At 55.1% G+C, this 17,086-nt stretch overlaps 1 protein-coding gene across 1 annotated transcript in view; it reads left to right on the top strand.

Moving 5' to 3' along the window:
* Nucleotides 1-15,847, top strand: part of LOC140406527 (lysocardiolipin acyltransferase 1-like) — a gene marked incomplete at its 5' end in the record, with an annotated part of 50,509 nt that extends 34,662 nt beyond the window's left edge. The window contains one exon of the mRNA XM_072494530.1: nucleotides 11,426-15,847. Within this exon, the coding sequence (XP_072350631.1) occupies nucleotides 11,426-12,105 (680 nt within the window). The remainder of the gene's footprint in view (nucleotides 1-11,425) is intronic.
* Nucleotides 15,848-17,086: the final 1,239 nt, after the last annotated feature.

Genomic DNA, 17,086 nt, shown 5'->3' with positions numbered 1-17,086 from the left:
AGGACAGGTACAGCACGGGGTTAGGTACAGAGTAAAGCTCCCTCTACACTGTCCCCGTCAAACATTCCCAGGACAGGTACAGCATGGGGTTAGATACAGAGTAAAGCTCCCTCTGCACTGTCCCCATCAAACACTCCCAGGACAGGTACAGCACGGAGTTAGATACAGAGTAAAGCTCCCTCTACACTGCCCCCATCAAACACTCCCAGGACAGGTACAGCACGGGGTTAGATACAGAGTAAAGCTCCCTCTACACTGTCCCCATCAAACACTCCCAGGACAGGTACAGCACGGGGTTAGATACAGAGTAAAGCTCCCTCTACACTGTCCCCATCAAAAACTCCCAGGACAGGTACAGCACGTGGTTAGATACAGAGTAAAGCTCCCTCTGCACTGTCCCCATCAAACACTCCCAGGACAGGTACAGCACGGGGTTAGATACAGAGTAAAGCTCCCTCTACACTGTTCCCATCAGACACTCCCAGGACAGGTACAGCACGGGGTTAGATACAGAGTAAACCTCCCTCTACACTGTCCCATCAAACACTCCAAGGACAGGTACAGCACGGGGTTAGGTACAGAGTAAAGCTCCCTCTACACTGTCCCCATCAAACACTCCCAGGACAGGTACAGCACGGGGTTAGGTACAGAGTAAAGCTCCCTCTACACTGTCCCCGTCAAACATTCCCAGGACAGGTACAGCATGGGGTTAGATACAGAGTAAAGCTCCCTCTGCACTGTCCCCATCAAACACTCCCAGGACAGGTACAGCACGGAGTTAGATACAGAGTAAAGCTCCCTCTACACTGTCCCCATCAAACACTCCCAGGACAGGTACAGCACGGGGTTAGATACAGAGTAAAGCTCCCTCTACACTGTCCCCATCAAACACGACCAGGACAGGTACAGCACGGGGTTAGATACAGAGTAAAGCTCCCTCTACACTGTCCCCATCAAAAACTCCCAGGACAGGTACAGCACGTGGTTAGATACAGAGTAAAGCTCCCTCTGCACTGTCCCCATCAAACACTCCCAGGACAGGTACAGCACGGGGTTAGATACAGAGTAAAGCTCCCTCTACACTGTTCCCATCAGACACTCCCAGGACAGGGACAACGCAGGGTTGGATACAGAGTAAAGCTCCCTCTACACTGCCCCCATCAAACACTCCCAGGACAGGTACAGCACGGGGTTAGATACAGAGTAAAGCTCCCTCTACACTGTCCCCATCAAACACTCCCAGGACAGGTACAGCACGGGGTTAGATACAGAGTAAAGCTCCCTCTACACTGTTCCCATCAGACACTCCCAGGACAGGGACAACGCAGGGTTGGATACAGAGTAAAGCTCCCTCTACACTGCCCCCATCAAACACTCCCAGGACAGGTACAGCACATGGTTAGATACAGAGTAAAGCTCCCTCTACACTGTCCCCATCAAACACTCCCAGGACAGGTACAGCACGGGGTTAGATACAGAGTAAAGCTCTCTCTACACTGTCCCCATCAAACACTCCCAGGACAGGTACAGCACGGGGTTAGATACAGAGTAAAGCTCTCTCTACACTGTCCCCATCAAACAGTCCCAGGACAGGTACAGCACAGGGTTAGATACAGAGTAAAGCTCCCTCTACACTGTCCCCATCAAACACTCCCAGGACAGGTACAGCACGGGGTTAGATACAGAGTAAAGCTCTCTCTACACTGTCCCCATCAAACACTCCCAGGACAGGTACAGCACGGGGTTAGATACAGAGTAAAGCTCCCTCTACACTGCCCCCATCAAACACTCCCAGGACAGGTACAGCACATGGTTAGATACAGAGTAAAGCTCTCTCTACACTGTCCCCATCAAACACTCCCAGGACAGGGACAACGCAGGGTTGGATACAGAGTAAAGCTCCCTCTACACTGCCCCCATCAAACACTCCCAGGACAGGTACAGCACGGGGTTAGATACAGAGTAAAGCTCCCTCTACACTGTCCCCATCAAACACTCCCAGGACAGGTACAGCACGGGGTTAGATACAGAGTAAAGCTCTCTCTACACTGTCCCCATCAAACACTCCCAGGACAGGTACAGCACGGGGTTAGATACAGAGTAAAGCTCTCTCTACACTGTCCCCATCAAACACTCCCAGGACAGGTACAGCATGGGGTTAGATACAGAGTAAAGCTCCCTCTACACTGCCCCCATCAAACACTCCCAGGACAGGTACAGCACGGGGTTAGATACAGAGTAAAGCCACTCTACACTGTCAAGCCTGGATTGTCCAGGCCCTGCTCCATTTCGATTGGATGTGTTTATTGTTACGTGTACCGAGGTATAATGAAAAAAAAATTTCTGCGAGCAGCTCAAATGATCATTTCACACATGAAAATAAAATAAAAAGAAATACATAAGATATGTTTCCGGGGTGTTTATTTGCTCTTTTGATGCATGTTTGTAATAAAGAACATGAAAAAAAAAGAAAATACATAATAGGGCAACACAAGGTATACAATGTAACTACATAAGCACCGGCATCGGGTGAAGCAGACAGGGTGTAGTGTTAATCAGGTCAGTCCATAAGAGGGTCATTTAGGAGTCTGGTGACAGTGGGGAAGAAGCTGTTTTTGAGTCTGTTCGTGCGTGTTCTCAGACTTCTGTGTCTCCTGCCCAATGGAAGAAGTTGGAAGAGTGAGCAAGCCGGGTGGGAGGGGTCTTTGATTATGCTGCCCGCTTTCCCCAGGCAGCGGGAGGTGTCGATGGAGTCAATGGATGGGAGGCAGGTTCGTGTGATGGACTGGGCGGTGTTCACGACTAACCCTCTGACAGTGCAGCACTCCCTCAGTACTGACCCTCTGAGAGTGCAGCACTCCCTCAGTACTGACCCTCTGACAGTGCGGCACTCCCTCAGTACTGACCCTCTGACAGTGCGGCACTCCCTCGGTACTGACCCTCTGACAGTGCAGCACTCCCTTAGTACTGTCCCTCTGACAGTGCGGCTCTCCCTCAGTACTGACCCTCTGACACTGCAGCACTCCCTCAGCACTGACCCTCTGACAGTGCGGCACTCCCTCAGTACTGACCCTCTGACAGTGCAGCACTCCCTCAGTACTGACCCTCTGACAGTGCGGCACTCCCTCAGTACTGACCCTCTAACAGCGCCGCACTCCCTCAGTACTGACCTTCTGACAGTGCAGCACTCCCTCAGTACAGACCCACTGACAGTGCAGCACTCCCTCAGTCCTGACCCTCTGACAGTGCGGCACTCCCTCAGTACTGTCCCTCTGACAGTGCGGCTCTCCCTCAGTACTGACCCTCTGACAGTGCTGCACTCCCTCAGTCCTGATCATCTGACAGTGTAGCACTCCCTCAGTACTGACCCTCTGACAGTGCGGCACACCCTCAGTACTGACCCTCTGACAGTGCGGCACTCCCTCAGTACTGACCCTCTGACTGTGCAGCACTCCCTCAGTACTGACCCTCTGACAGTGCGGCACTCCCTCAGTACTGACCATCTGACAGTGCAGCACTCCCTCAGTACTGACCCTCTGACAGTGCAGCACTCCCTCAGTCCTGACCCTCTGACAGTGCAGCACTCCCTCAGTACTGACCCTCTGACAGTGCGGCACTCCCTCAGTCCTGATCCTCTGACAGTGCGGCACTCCCTCAGTACTGACCCTCTGAAAGTGCGGCACTCCCTCAGTACTGACCCTCTGACAGTGCAGTGCTCCCTCAGTACTGACCCTCTGACAGTGCGGCACTCCCTCAGTACTGACCCTCTGACAGTGCGGCACACCCTCAGTACTGACCCTCTGACAGTGCGGCACTCCCTCAGTACTGACCCTCTGACAGTGCGGCACTCCCTCAGGACTGACCTTCTGACAGTGAGGCACTCCCTCAGTAATGACCCGATGACTGTGCAGCACCTCCTCTGTACTGACCCTCTGACAGTGCAGCACTCCCTCAATATTGACCCTCTGACAGTGTGGCACTCCCTCAGTACTGACCCTCTGACAGTGCAGCACTCCCTCAGTACTGACCCTCTGACAGTGTGGCAGTCCCTCAGTACTGACCCTCTGACAGTGCAGCACTCCGTCAATATTGACCCTCTGACAGTGTGGAACTCCCTCAGACTGACCCTCTGACAGTGTGGAACTCCCTCAGACTGACCCTCTGACAGTGCAGCACTCCCTCAGTACTGACCCTCTGTCAGTGCGGCACTCCCTCGGTACTGACCCTCTGACAGTGCGGCACTCCCTCTGTACTGATCCTCTGACAGTGCGGCACTCCCTGAGTACTGACCCTCTGACACTGCAGAACTCCCTCAGTACTGACCGTCTGACAATGCGGCACTCCCTCAGTACTGACCCTCTGACAGTGCAGCACTCCCTCAGTCCTGACCCTCTGACACTGCAGCACTCCCTCAGTACTGACCCGCTAACAGTGCTGCACTCCCTCAGTACTGACGCTCTGACAGTGCGGCACTCCCTCAGTACTGACCCTCTGACAGTGCGGCACTCCCTCAGTCCTGACCCTCTGACAGTGCAGCACTCCCTCAGTCCTGACCCTCTGACACTGCAGCACTCCCTCAGTACTGACCCTCTGACTGTGCAGCACTCCCTCAGCACTGACCCTCTGACACTGCAGCACTCCCTCAGCACTGACCCTCTAACACTGCAGCACTCCCACAGTACTGACCCTCTGACAGTGCAGCACTCCCTCAGTACTGACCCTCTGACAGTGCGGCACTCCCTCAGTACTGACCCTCTGACAGTGCAGCACTCCCTCAGTACTGACGCTCTGACAGTGCGGCACTCCCTCAGTACTGACCCTCTGACAGTAAAGCACTCCCTCAGTACTGACCCTCTGACAGTGCGGCACTCCCTCAGTACTGACCCTCTGACAGTGCAGCACTCCCTCAGTACTGACGCTCTGACAGTGCGGCACTCCCTCAGTACTGACCCTCTGACAGTGCAGCACTCCCTCAGTACTGACCCTCTGACAGTGCAGCACTCCCTCAGTACTGACCCTCTGACAGTGCAGCACTCCCTCAGTACTGACCCTCTGACAGTGCGGCACTCCCTCAGTACTGACCCTCTGACAGTGCGGCACTCCCTCAGTACTGACCCTCTGAGAGTGCAGCACTCCCTCAGTACTGACCCTCTGACAGTGCGGCACTCCCTCAGTACTGACCCTCTGACAGTGCGGCACTCCCTCGGTACTGACCCTCTGACAGTGCAGCACTCCCTTAGTACTGTCCCTCTGACAGTGCGGCTCTCCCTCAGTACTGACCCTCTGACACTGCAGCACTCCCTCAGCACTGACCCTCTGACAGTGCGGCACTCCCTCAGTACTGACCCTCTGACAGTGCAGCACTCCCTCAGTACTGACCCTCTGACAGTGCGGCACTCCCTCAGTACTGACCCTCTAACAGCGCCGCACTCCCTCAGTACTGACCTTCTGACAGTGCAGCACTCCCTCAGTACAGACCCACTGACAGTGCAGCACTCCCTCAGTCCTGACCCTCTGACAGTGCGGCACTCCCTCAGTACTGTCCCTCTGACAGTGCGGCTCTCCCTCAGTACTGACCCTCTGACAGTGCTGCACTCCCTCAGTCCTGATCATCTGACAGTGTAGCACTCCCTCAGTACTGACCCTCTGACAGTGCGGCACACCCTCAGTACTGACCCTCTGACAGTGCGGCACTCCCTCAGCACTGACCCTCTGACTGTGCAGCACTCCCTCAGTACTGACCCTCTGACAGTGCGGCACTCCCTCAGTACTGACCATCTGACAGTGTAGCACTCCCTCAGTACTGACCCTCTGACAGTGCAGCACTCCCTCAGTCCTGACCCTCTGACAGTGCAGCACTCCCTCAGTACTGACCCTCTGACAGTGCGGCACTCCCTCAGTCCTGATCCTCTGACAGTGCGGCACTCCCTCAGTACTGACCCTCTGAAAGTGCGGCACTCCCTCAGTACTGACCCTCTGACAGTGCAGTGCTCCCTCAGTACTGACCCTCTGACAGTGCGGCACTCCCTCAGTACTGACCCTCTGACAGTGCGGCACACCCTCAGTACTGACCCTCTGACAGTGCGGCACTCCCTCAGTACTGACCCTCTGACAGTGCGGCACTCCCTCAGGACTGACCCTCTGACAGTGAGGCACTCCCTCAGTAATGACCCGATGACTGTGCAGCACCTCCTCTGTACTGACCCTCTGACAGTGCAGCACTCCCTCAATATTGACCCTCTGACAGTGCAGCACTCCCTCAGTACTGACCCTCTGACAGTGTGGCAGTCCCTCAGTACTGACCCTCTGACAGTGCAGCACTCCCTCAGTACTGACCCTCTGACAGTGCGGCACTCCCTCAGTACTGACCCTCTGACAGTGCAGCACTCCCTCAGTACTGACCCTCTGACAGTGTGGCAGTCCCTCAGTACTGACCCTCTGACAGTGCAGCACTCCGTCAATATTGACCCTCTGACAGTGTGGAACTCCCTCAGACTGACCCTCTGACAGTGTGGAACTCCCTCAGACTGACCCTCTGACAGTGCAGCACTCCCTCAGTACTGACCCTCTGTCAGTGCGGCACTCCCTCGGTACTGACCCTCTGACAGTGCGGCACTCCCTCTGTACTGATCCTCTGACAGTGCGGCACTCCCTGAGTACTGACCCTCTGACACTGCAGAACTCCCTCAGTACTGACCGTCTGACAATGCGGCACTCCCTCAGTACTGACCCTCTGACAGTGCAGCACTCCCTCAGTCCTGACCCTCTGACACTGCAGCACTCCCTCAGTACTGACCCGCTAACAGTGCTGCACTCCCTCAGTACTGACGCTCTGACAGTGCGGCACTCCCTCAGTACTGACCCTCTGACAGTGCGGCACTCCCTCAGTCCTGACCCTCTGACAGTGCAGCACTCCCTCAGTCCTGACCCTCTGACACTGCAGCACTCCCTCAGTACTGACCCTCTGACTGTGCAGCACTCCCTCAGCACTGACCCTCTGACACTGCAGCACTCCCTCAGCACTGACCCTCTAACACTGCAGCACTCCCACAGTACTGACCCTCTGACAGTGCAGCACTCCCTCAGTACTGACCCTCTGACAGTGCGGCACTCCCTCAGTACTGACCCTCTGACAGTGCAGCACTCCCTCAGTACTGACGCTCTGACAGTGCGGCACTCCCTCAGTACTGACCCTCTGACAGTAAAGCACTCCCTCAGTACTGACCCTCTGACAGTGCGGCACTCCCTCAGTACTGACCCTCTGACAGTGCAGCACTCCCTCAGTACTGACGCTCTGACAGTGCGGCACTCCCTCAGTACTGACCCTCTGACAGTGCAGCACTCCCTCAGTACTGACCCTCTGACAGTGCAGCACTCCCTCAGTACTGACCCTCTGACAGTGCAGCACTCCCTCAGTACTGACCCTCTGACAGTGCGGCACTCCCTCAGTACTGACCCTCTGACAGTGCGGCACTCCCTCAGTACTGACCCTCTGACAGTGCAGCACTCCCTTAGTACTGTCCCTCTGACAGTGCGGCTCTCCCTCAGTACTGACCCTCTGACACTGCAGCACTCCCTCAGCACTGACCCTCTGACAGTGCGGCACTCCCTCAGTACTGACCCTCTGACAGTGCAGCACTCCCTCAGTACTGACCCTCTGACAGTGCGGCACTCCCTCAGTACTGACCCTCTGACAGTGCAGTGCTCCCTCAGTACTGACCCTCTGACAGTGCCGCAGCCCCTCAGTACTGACCCTCTGACAGTGCGTCACTCCCTCACCACTGACCCTCTGACAGTGCGGCACTCCCTCAGTACTGACCCTCTGACAGTGCAGCACTCCCTCAGTACTGACCCTCTGACAGTGCGGCACTCCCTCAGTACTGACCCTCTGACAGTGCGGCACTCCCTCAGTACTGACCCTCTGACAGTGCAGTACTCCCTCAGTACTGACCCTCTGACAGTGCGGCACTCCCTCAGTACTGACCCTCTGACAGTGCAGCACTCCCTCAGTACTGACCCTCTGACAGTGCGGCGCTCCCTCAGTACTGACCCTCTGACAGTGCGGCGCTCCCTCAGTACTGACCCTCTGACAGTGCGGCACTCCCTCAGTACTGACCCTCTGACAGTACAGCACTCCCTCAGTACTGACCCTCTGACAGTACAGCACTCCCTCAGTACTGACCCTCTGACAATGCGGCACCCCCTCAGTACTGACCCTCTGACAGTGCAGCACTCCCTCAGTACTGACCCTCTGACAGTGCGGCGCTCCCTCAGTACTGACCCTCTGACAGTGCGGCACTCCCTCAGTACTGACCCTCTGACAGTGCGGCACTCCCTCAGTACTGACCCTCTGACAGTACAGCACTCCCTCAGTACTGACCCTCTGACAGTACAGCACTCCCTCAGTACTGACCCTCTGACAGTGCGGCACCCCCTCAGTACTGACCCTCTGACAGTACAGCACTCCCTCAGTACTGACCCTCTGACAGTACAGCACTCCCTCAGTACTGACCCTCTGACAGTGCGGCACCCCCTCAGTACTGACCCTCTGACAGTACAGCACTCCCTCAGTACTGACCCTCTGACAGTACAGCACTCCCTCAGTACTGACCCTCTGACAGTGCGGCACCCCCTCAGTACTGACCCTCTGACAGTGTGGCACTCCCTCAGTACTGACCCTATGACAGTACAGCACTCGCTCAGTACTGACCCTCTGACAGTGCGGCACCCCCTCAGTACTGACCCTCTGACAGTACAGCACTCCCTCAGTACTGACCCTCTGACAGTGCGGCGCTCCCTCAGTACTGACCCTCTGACGGTGCGGCGCTCCCTCAGTACTGACCCTCTGACAGTGCGGCACTCCCTCAGTACTGACCCTCTGACAGTACAGCACTCCCTCAGTACTGACCCTCTGACAGTACAGCACTCCCTCAGTACTGACCCTCTGACAGTGCGGCACCCCCTCAGTACTGACCCTCTGACAGTACAGCACTCCCTCAGTACTGACCCTCTGACAGTACAGCACTCCCTCAGTACTGACCCTCTGACAGTGCGGCACCCCCTCAGTACTGACCCTCTGACAGTACAGCACTCCCTCAGTACTGACCCTCTGACAGTACAGCACTCCCTCAGTACTGACCCTCTGACAGTGCGGCACCCCCTCAGTACTGACCCTCTGACAGTGCGGCACTCCCTCAGTACTGACCCTCTGACAGTACAGCACTCCCTCAGTACTGACCCTCTGACAGTACAGCACTCCCTCAGTACTGACCCTCTGACAGTGCAGCACTCCCTCAGTACTGACCCTCTGACAGTGCGGCACTCCCTCAGTACTGACCCTCTGACAGTACAGCACTCCCTCAGTACTGACCCTCTGACAGTGCAGCACTCCCTCAGTACTGACCCTCTGACAGTGCGGCACTCCCTCAGTACTGACCCTCTGACAGTGCAGCACTCCCTCAGTACTGACCCTCTGACAGTGCAGCACTCCCTCAGTCCTGACCCTCTGACAGTGCAGCACTCCCTCAGTACTGACCCTCTGACAGTGCAGCACTCCCTCAGTACTGACCCTCTGACAGTGCAGCACTCCCTCAGTCCTGACCCTCTGACAGTGCAGCACTCCCTCAGTACTGACCCTCTGACAGTGCAGCACTCCCTCAGTACTGACCCTCTGACAGTGCAGCACTCCCTCAGTACTGACCCTCTGACAGTGCAGCACTCCCTCAGTACTGACCCTCTGAGATTGCAGCACTCCCTCAGTACTGACCCTCTGACAGTGCAGCACACCCTCAATACTGACCCTCTGACAGTGCGGCTCTCCCTCAGCACTGACCCTCTGACAGTGCAGCACTCCCTCAGTACTGACCCTCTGACAGTGCGGCACTCCCTCAGTACTGACCCTCTGACAGTGCAGCTCTCCCACAGTACTGACCCTCTGACAGTGCGGCACTCCCTCAGTACTGACCCTCTGACAGTGCGGCCCTCCCTCGGTACTGACCCTCTGACAGTGCGGCACTCCCTCAGTACTGACCCTCTGACAGTGCAGCACTCCCTCAGTCCTGACCCTCTGACAGTGCAGCACTCCCTCAGTACTGACCCTCTGACAGTGCAGCACTCCCTCAGTACTGACCCTCTGACAGTGCGGCACTCCCTCAGTACTGACCATCTGACAGTGCAGCACTCCCTCAGTACTGACCCTCTGACAGTGCAGCACTCCCTCAGTACTGACCCTCTGACAGTGCAGCACTCCCTCAGTACTGACCCTCTGACAGTGCAGCAGTCCCTCAGTACTGACCCTCTGACAGTGCGGCACTCCCTCAGTCCTGACCCTCTGACAGTGCAGCACTCCCTCAGTCCTGACCCTCTGAGAGTGCAGCACTCCCTCAGTACTGACCCTCTGACAGTGCAGCACTCCCTCAGTCCTGACCCTCTGACAGTGCAGCACTCCCTCAGTACTGACCCTCTGACAGTGCGGCACTCCCTCAGTCCTGACCCTCTGACAGTGCAGCACTCCCTCAGTACTGACCCTCTGACAGTGCGGCACTCCCTCAGTCCTGACCCTCTGACAGTGCAGCACTCCCTCAGTCCTGACCCTCTGACAGTGCAGCACTCCCTCAGTACTGACCCTCTGACAGTGCGGCACTCCCTCAGTACTGACCCTCTGACAGTGCAGCACTCCCTCAGTACTGACCCTCTGACAGTGCGGCACTCCCTCAGTACTGACCCTCTGACAGTGCAGCACTCCCTCAGTCCTGACCCTCTGACAGTGCAGCACTCCCTCAGTACTGACCCTCTGACAGTGCGGCACTCCCTCAGTCCTGACCCTCTGACAGTGCAGCACTCCCTCAGTACTGACCCTCTGACAGTGCGGCACTCCCTCAGTCCTGACCCTCTGACAGTGCAGCACTCCCTCAGTCCTGACCCTCTGACAGTGCAGCACTCCCTCAGTACTGACCCTCTGACAGTGCGGCACTCCCTCAGTACTGACCCTCTGACAGTGCAGCACTCCCTCAGTCCTGACCCTCTGACAATGCAGCACTCCCTCAGTACTGACCCTCTGACAGTGCGGCACTCCCTCAGTACTGACCCTCTGACAGTGCGGCTCTCCCTCAGTACTGACCCTCTGACAGTGCGGCACTCCCTCAGTCCTGACCCTCTGACAGTGCAGCACTCCCTCAGTACTGACCCTCTGACAGTGCAGCACTCCCTCAGTACTGACCCTCTGACAGTGCGGCACTCCCTCAGTACTGACCCTCCGACAGTGCAGCACTCCCTCAGTACTGACCCCCTGACAGTGCAGCACTCCCTCAGTCCTGACCCTCTGAGATTGCAATGCCCTCTCCCATTTCTGCAGGACACATTCCAGTTTGAAACCGCAACATCTGTCTCCAGAAAAAGGTAATAACTGTTTCTGATTCTGTCCTAGGCTGCAACCTGGATGCCATCCATGACGTGACAGTCGCTTATCCATACAACATCCCGCAGAATGAGAGGGACCTGTTCACTGGCAACTTTCCCAGGGAGATTCACTTCCACATCCGACGGTACCCGGCCGCCTACCTGCCCACCTCGGTGGAGGGGCTGAAGGAGTGGTGCTGCCTCAGGTGGCAGGACAAGGAGAAACTGCTGCGCACTTATTACCAAGGCAACCGCTCATTCAGCGATCAGGCCGAAATTCAGAGCCAGGCCCAAATCCTGATTCAGAGCCAGGTCCAGGTTCTGAGTCAAATTCCCGATCAGAGCCGGGTTCAGGCTAAACGCCCTTTCCGATTGCCGTTCCTGGGAAATGCCTGGAGCCGGCGTCAGCGTCGGGTCCAAGTTTCGGCTCACGATTGGGGTCAGGGCAGGGGTGAAGGTCAGGCGCCCCTGCCTCCCTGTAAGTCCAGAGGCCGAGTGTTCCTCATCAAGTTCTTATCCATTGTGTACTGGACCGTCTTTGTGCTGACCATGTTTGTGGTGATCTGGTCGTACAACCTGGCCAGGTGGTACCTCTCCATCGTGGCCATCTTCTTCATGCTGCAGGAGAAGGTTTTTGGCGGGTGTGAGGTGTTGGAATTGTCTGCGCACAACAGCAAGGCTTTCCGGCAATGGAGGAAGAGGCACTGACCCAGCCAATTCCACAACCTCTCCTCTCCATCTGGCCAATCCCAGGATTCTCCCATTGACCCCGCCAATCACAGGACACTCCCATTGATCTGGCAAAGGCCAAGGCTTCTTCCATCGATCCGGCCAATCCTGGTGCGTCTCCCGTCTCTAGACAGTCCCCACCTCGGTCAGCAGAGGAATCAACTCAGTTCGCTGCCTCAAATCGACCTGACTTTCTCCTTCAGCCGGGAGAGGAGAGGGAGGGAAGACAGTACAACGGTGAGAGTGTCGAGGGAGGGCGAAGGAGGGAACAAGGTGGGAGAGCGAAGGAAGGGAAGGAGAGCACGAAGATTAGAGGGCAGGCTGGCCAACAGTAGAACTGCCAGCTTCGTCACTCTCAGGATCCACACTGATGTTTTCTACCATTTTAAGCTGCTATCACCCGGCTGAAGGACAACATCAGCAGAGACAGGCTGAGTGAAGAGGGCACTTTACCCATCAGTGACTATGGTGAGACCCTGGGTCAATTAGGATGATAATTATATTCCTGTGAGTGTGAGTCACTGTCCCCTAGTGAGACTTAGTGTGTGTGGAACTGTACCCCAGTGAGAGTCAGTGTGTGTGGAACTGCACCCCAGTGAGAGTCAGTGTGTGTGGAACTGTATCCCAGTGAGAGTCAGTGTGTGTGGAACTGTACCCCAGTGAGAGTCAGTGTGTGTGGAACTGTATCCCAGTGAGAGTCAGTGTGTGTGGAACTGTACCCCAGTGAGAGTCAGTGTGTGTGGAACTGTATCCCAGTGAGAGTCAGTGTGTGTGGAACTGTATCCCAGTGAGAGTCAGTGTGTGTGGAACTGTAACCCAGTGAGAGTCAGTGTGTGTGGAACTGTACCCCAGTGAGAGTCAGTGTGTGTGGAACTGTATCCCAGTGAGAGTCAGTGTGTGTGGAACTGTAACCCAGTGAGAGTCAGTGTGTGTGGAACTGTATCCCAGTGAGAGTCAGTGTGTGTGGAACTGTATCCCAGTGAGAGTCAGTGTGTGTGGAACTGTACCACAGTGAGAGTCAGTGTGTGTGGAACTGTATCCCAGTGAGAGTCAGTGTGTGTGGAACTGTACCACAGTGAGAGTCAGTGTGTGTGGAACTGTATCCCAGTGAGAGTCAGTGTGTGTGGAACTGTATCCCAGTGAGAGTCAGTGTGTGTGGAACTGTACCACAGTGAGAGTCAGTGTGTGTGGAACTGTATCCCAGTGAGAGTCAGTGTGTGTGGAACTGTACCACAGTGAGAGTCAGTGTGTGTGGAACTGTATCCCAGTGAGAGTCAGTGTGTGTGGAACTGTACCCCAGTGAGAGTCAGTGTGTGTGGAACTGTATCCCAGTGAGAGTCAGTGTGTGTGGAACTGTATCCCAGTGAGTGTCAGTGTGTGTGGAACTGTATCCCAGTGAGAGTCAGTGTGTGTGGAACTGTACCCCAGTGAGAGTCAGTGTGTGTGGAACTGTATCCCAGTGAGAGTCAGTGTGTGTGGAACTGTATCCCAGTGAGAGTCAGTATGTGTGGGACTGTATCCCAGTGAGAGTCAGTGTGTGTGGAACTGTACCCCAGTGAGAGTCAGTGTGTGTGGAACTGTATCCCAGTGAGATTCAGTGTGTGTGGAACTGTATCCCAGTGAGAGTCAGTGTGTGTGGAACTGTATCCCAGTGAGAGTCAGTGTGTGTGGAACTGTATCCCAGTGAGAGCCAGTGTGTGTGGAACTGTATCCCAGTGAGAGTCAGTGTGTGTGGAACTGTATCCCAGTGAGAGTCAGTATGTGTGGAACTGTACCCCAGTGAGACTCAGTATGTGTGGGACTGTATCCCAGTGAGAGTCAGTGTGTGTGGAACTGTACCCCAGTGAGAGTCAGTGTGTGTGGAACTGTATCCCAGCGAGAGTCAGTGTGTGTGGAACTGTATCCCAGTGAGAGTCAGTGTGTGTGGAACTGTTTCGCAGTGAGAGTCAGTGTGTGTGGAACTGTATCCCAGTGAGAGTCAGTGTGTGTGGAACTGTACCCCAGTGAGAGTCAGTGTGTGTGGAACTGTACCCCAGTGAGAGTCAGTGTGTGTGGAACTGTATCCCAGCGAGAGTCAGTGTGTGTGGAACTGTATCCCAGCGAGAGTCAGTGTGTGTGGAACTGTATCCCAGTGAGAGTCAGTGTGTGTGGAACTGTATCCCAGTGAGAGTCAGTGTGTGTGGAACTGTACCCCAGTGAGAGTCAGTGTGTGTGGAACTGTATCCCAGCGAGAGTCAGTGTGTGTGGAACTGTATCCCAGCGAGAGTCAGTGTGTGTGGAACTGTATCCCAGTGAGAGTCAGTGTGTGTGGAACTGTATCCCAGTGAGAGTCAGTGTGTGTGGAACTGTTTCGCAGTGAGAGTCAGTGTGTGTGGAACTGTATCCCAGTGAGAGTCAGTGTGTGTGGAACTGTATCCCAGCGAGAGTCAGTGTGTGTGGAACTGTATCCCAGTGAGAGTCAGTGTGTGTGGAACTGTATCCCAGTGAGAGTCAGTGTGTGTGGAACTGTACCCCAGTGAGAGTCAGTGTGTGTGGAACTGTACCCCAGTGAGAGTCAGTGTGTGTGGGACTGTATTCCGTTATCTGCAGTGTGTGTGGAACTGTATTCCGTTATCTGCAGTGTGTGTGGGACTGTATTCCGTTATCTGCAGTGTGTGTGGGACTGTATTCCGTTATCTGCAGTGTGTGTGGGACTGTATTCCGTTATCTGCAGTGTGTGTGGGACTGTATTCCGTTATCTGCAGTGTGTGTGGGACTGTATTCCGTTATCTGCAGTGTGTGTGGGACTGTATTCCGTTATCTGCAGTGTGTGTGGAACTGTATCCCAGCGAGAGTCAGTGTGTGTGGAACTGTATCCCAGTGAGAGTCAGTGTGTGTGGAACTGTATCCCAGTGAGAGTCAGTGTGTGTGGAACTGTTTCGCAGTGAGAGTCAGTGTGTGTGGAACTGTATCCCAGTGAGAGTCAGTGTGTGTGGAACTGTATCCCAGCGAGAGTCAGTGTGTGTGGAACTGTATCCCAGTGAGAGTCAGTGTGTGTGGAACTGTATCCCAGTGAGAGTCAGTGTGTGTGGAACTGTACCCCAGTGAGAGTCAGTGTGTGTGGAACTGTACCCCAGTGAGAGTCAGTGTGTGTGGGACTGTATTCCGTTATCTGCAGTGTGTGTGGGACTGTATTCCGTTATCTGCAGTGTGTGTGGGACTGTATTCCGTTATCTGCAGTGTGTGTGGGACTGTATTCCGTTATCTGCAGTGTGTGTGGGACTGTATTCCGTTATCTGCAGTGTGTGTGGGACTGTATTCCGTTATCTGCAGTGTGCAGTGCTGATAATGCAGAATCACTGAATGCTACAGAACAGGAGGTGACCATTCAGCCCATATTGACTGTGCTCAGTCTCTGAAGGAACGATCCACATAGCCGCAATTTTCTGTGGTTTGCCCAGAGAGCTGTAAATTTCTTATTGAAAGCCGGCTGGCCTCAAACCACCTGCAACATGAATGAGGAAGGCGTAATCTCAGCCTTTAATTGTCCGTTAATGTCAAAGAGTCAGAATTGGCTCAGAGAATCGCTTGGTTTGTTTCTAATATTCAAATGCCCAAAACGTTTTCTGACGTTTGAAGAATGTATGTTGCTGGGAGTAGCTCTGTCAGCTCTCCACATCAGCACTATCTAATGTTCTCATGGGAAATGCTGAAGCAATAAATATCTTCAGCTTTTAACCTCCTGATTGTCTCATCATTGGCTCATCAATAATTATAATAATTTTATTGTCACAAGCAGGCTTACACTAACACTGCAATGAAGTTACTGTGAAAAGCCCCTAGTCGCCACATTCCGACGCCTGTTCGGGTCACAGAGGGAGAATTCAGAATGTCCAAATCACCTGACAGCACGTCTTCCGGGACTTGTGGGAGGAAACCGGAGCACCCGGAGGAAACCCACGCAGACACGGGGAGAACATGCAGACTCCACACAGACAGTGACCCAAGCCGGGAATCGAACCTGCGACCCTGGCGCTGTGAAGCCATAGTGCTAACCACTGTGCTACAGCTCCTCAGTTACTCCGAGACTGATCTGTTACTCATTGTTATCTGCGATCATAACCAGTGCCAGGCTGAATGTGAAAGAAGAGCTGTGTGTCCCTCTGTGCCTGTGTACCGATAGCTCTACACCTCCCTGTTTTGAGACTGTCAGAATCTGCCTCTCTGTGTCTGCCTCTCTGTGTCTGCCTCTCTGTGTCTGCCTCTCTGCGTCTGCCTCTCTGCGTCTGCCTCTCTGTGTCTGCCTCTCTGTGTCTGCCTCTCTGTGTCTGCCTCTCTGTGTCTGCCTCTCTGTGTCTGCCTCTCTGTGTCTGCCTCTCTGTGTCTGCCTCTCTGTGTCTGCCTCTCTGTGTCAGCCTCTCTGTGTCTGCCTCTCTGTGTCTGCCTCTCTGCGTCTGCCTCTCTGTGCCTGACTCTCTGTGTCTGCCTCTCTGTGTCTGACTCTCTGTGTCTGCCTCTCTGTGTCAGCCTCTCTGTGTCAGCCTCTCTGTGTCTGCCTCTCTGTGTCTGCCTCTCTGCGTCTGCCTCTCTGTGCCTGACTCTCTGTGCCTGACTCTCTGTGTCTGCCTCTCTGTGTCTGCCTCTCTGCGTCTGCCTCTCTGTGTCTGCCTCTCTGTGCCTGACTCTCTGTGTCTGCCTCTCTGTGTCAGCCTCTCTGTGTCTGCCTCTCTGTGTCTGCCTCTCTGCGTCTGCCTCTCTGTGCCTGACTCTCTGTGTCTGCCTCTCTGTGCCTGCCTCTCTGTGTCTGCCTCTCTGTGTCTGCCTCTCTGCGTCTGCCTCTCTGTGTCTGCCTGTCTGCGTCTGCCTCTCTGTGTCTGCCTCTCTGTGTCTGCCTCTCTGTGTCTGCCTCTCTGTGTCTGCCTCTCTGTGTCTGCCTCTCTGTGCCTGCCTCTCTGTGTCTGCCTCTCTGTGTCTGCCTCTC

The sequence above is a fragment of the Scyliorhinus torazame genome, unplaced genomic scaffold (assembly GCF_047496885.1).
Source record: "Scyliorhinus torazame isolate Kashiwa2021f unplaced genomic scaffold, sScyTor2.1 scaffold_583, whole genome shotgun sequence".
Classification (NCBI taxonomy): domain Eukaryota; kingdom Metazoa; phylum Chordata; class Chondrichthyes; order Carcharhiniformes; family Scyliorhinidae; genus Scyliorhinus; species Scyliorhinus torazame.
The sequence above is the reverse complement of the archived record's forward strand: the minus strand, read 5'-3'. Positions and strand labels throughout refer to the sequence as shown.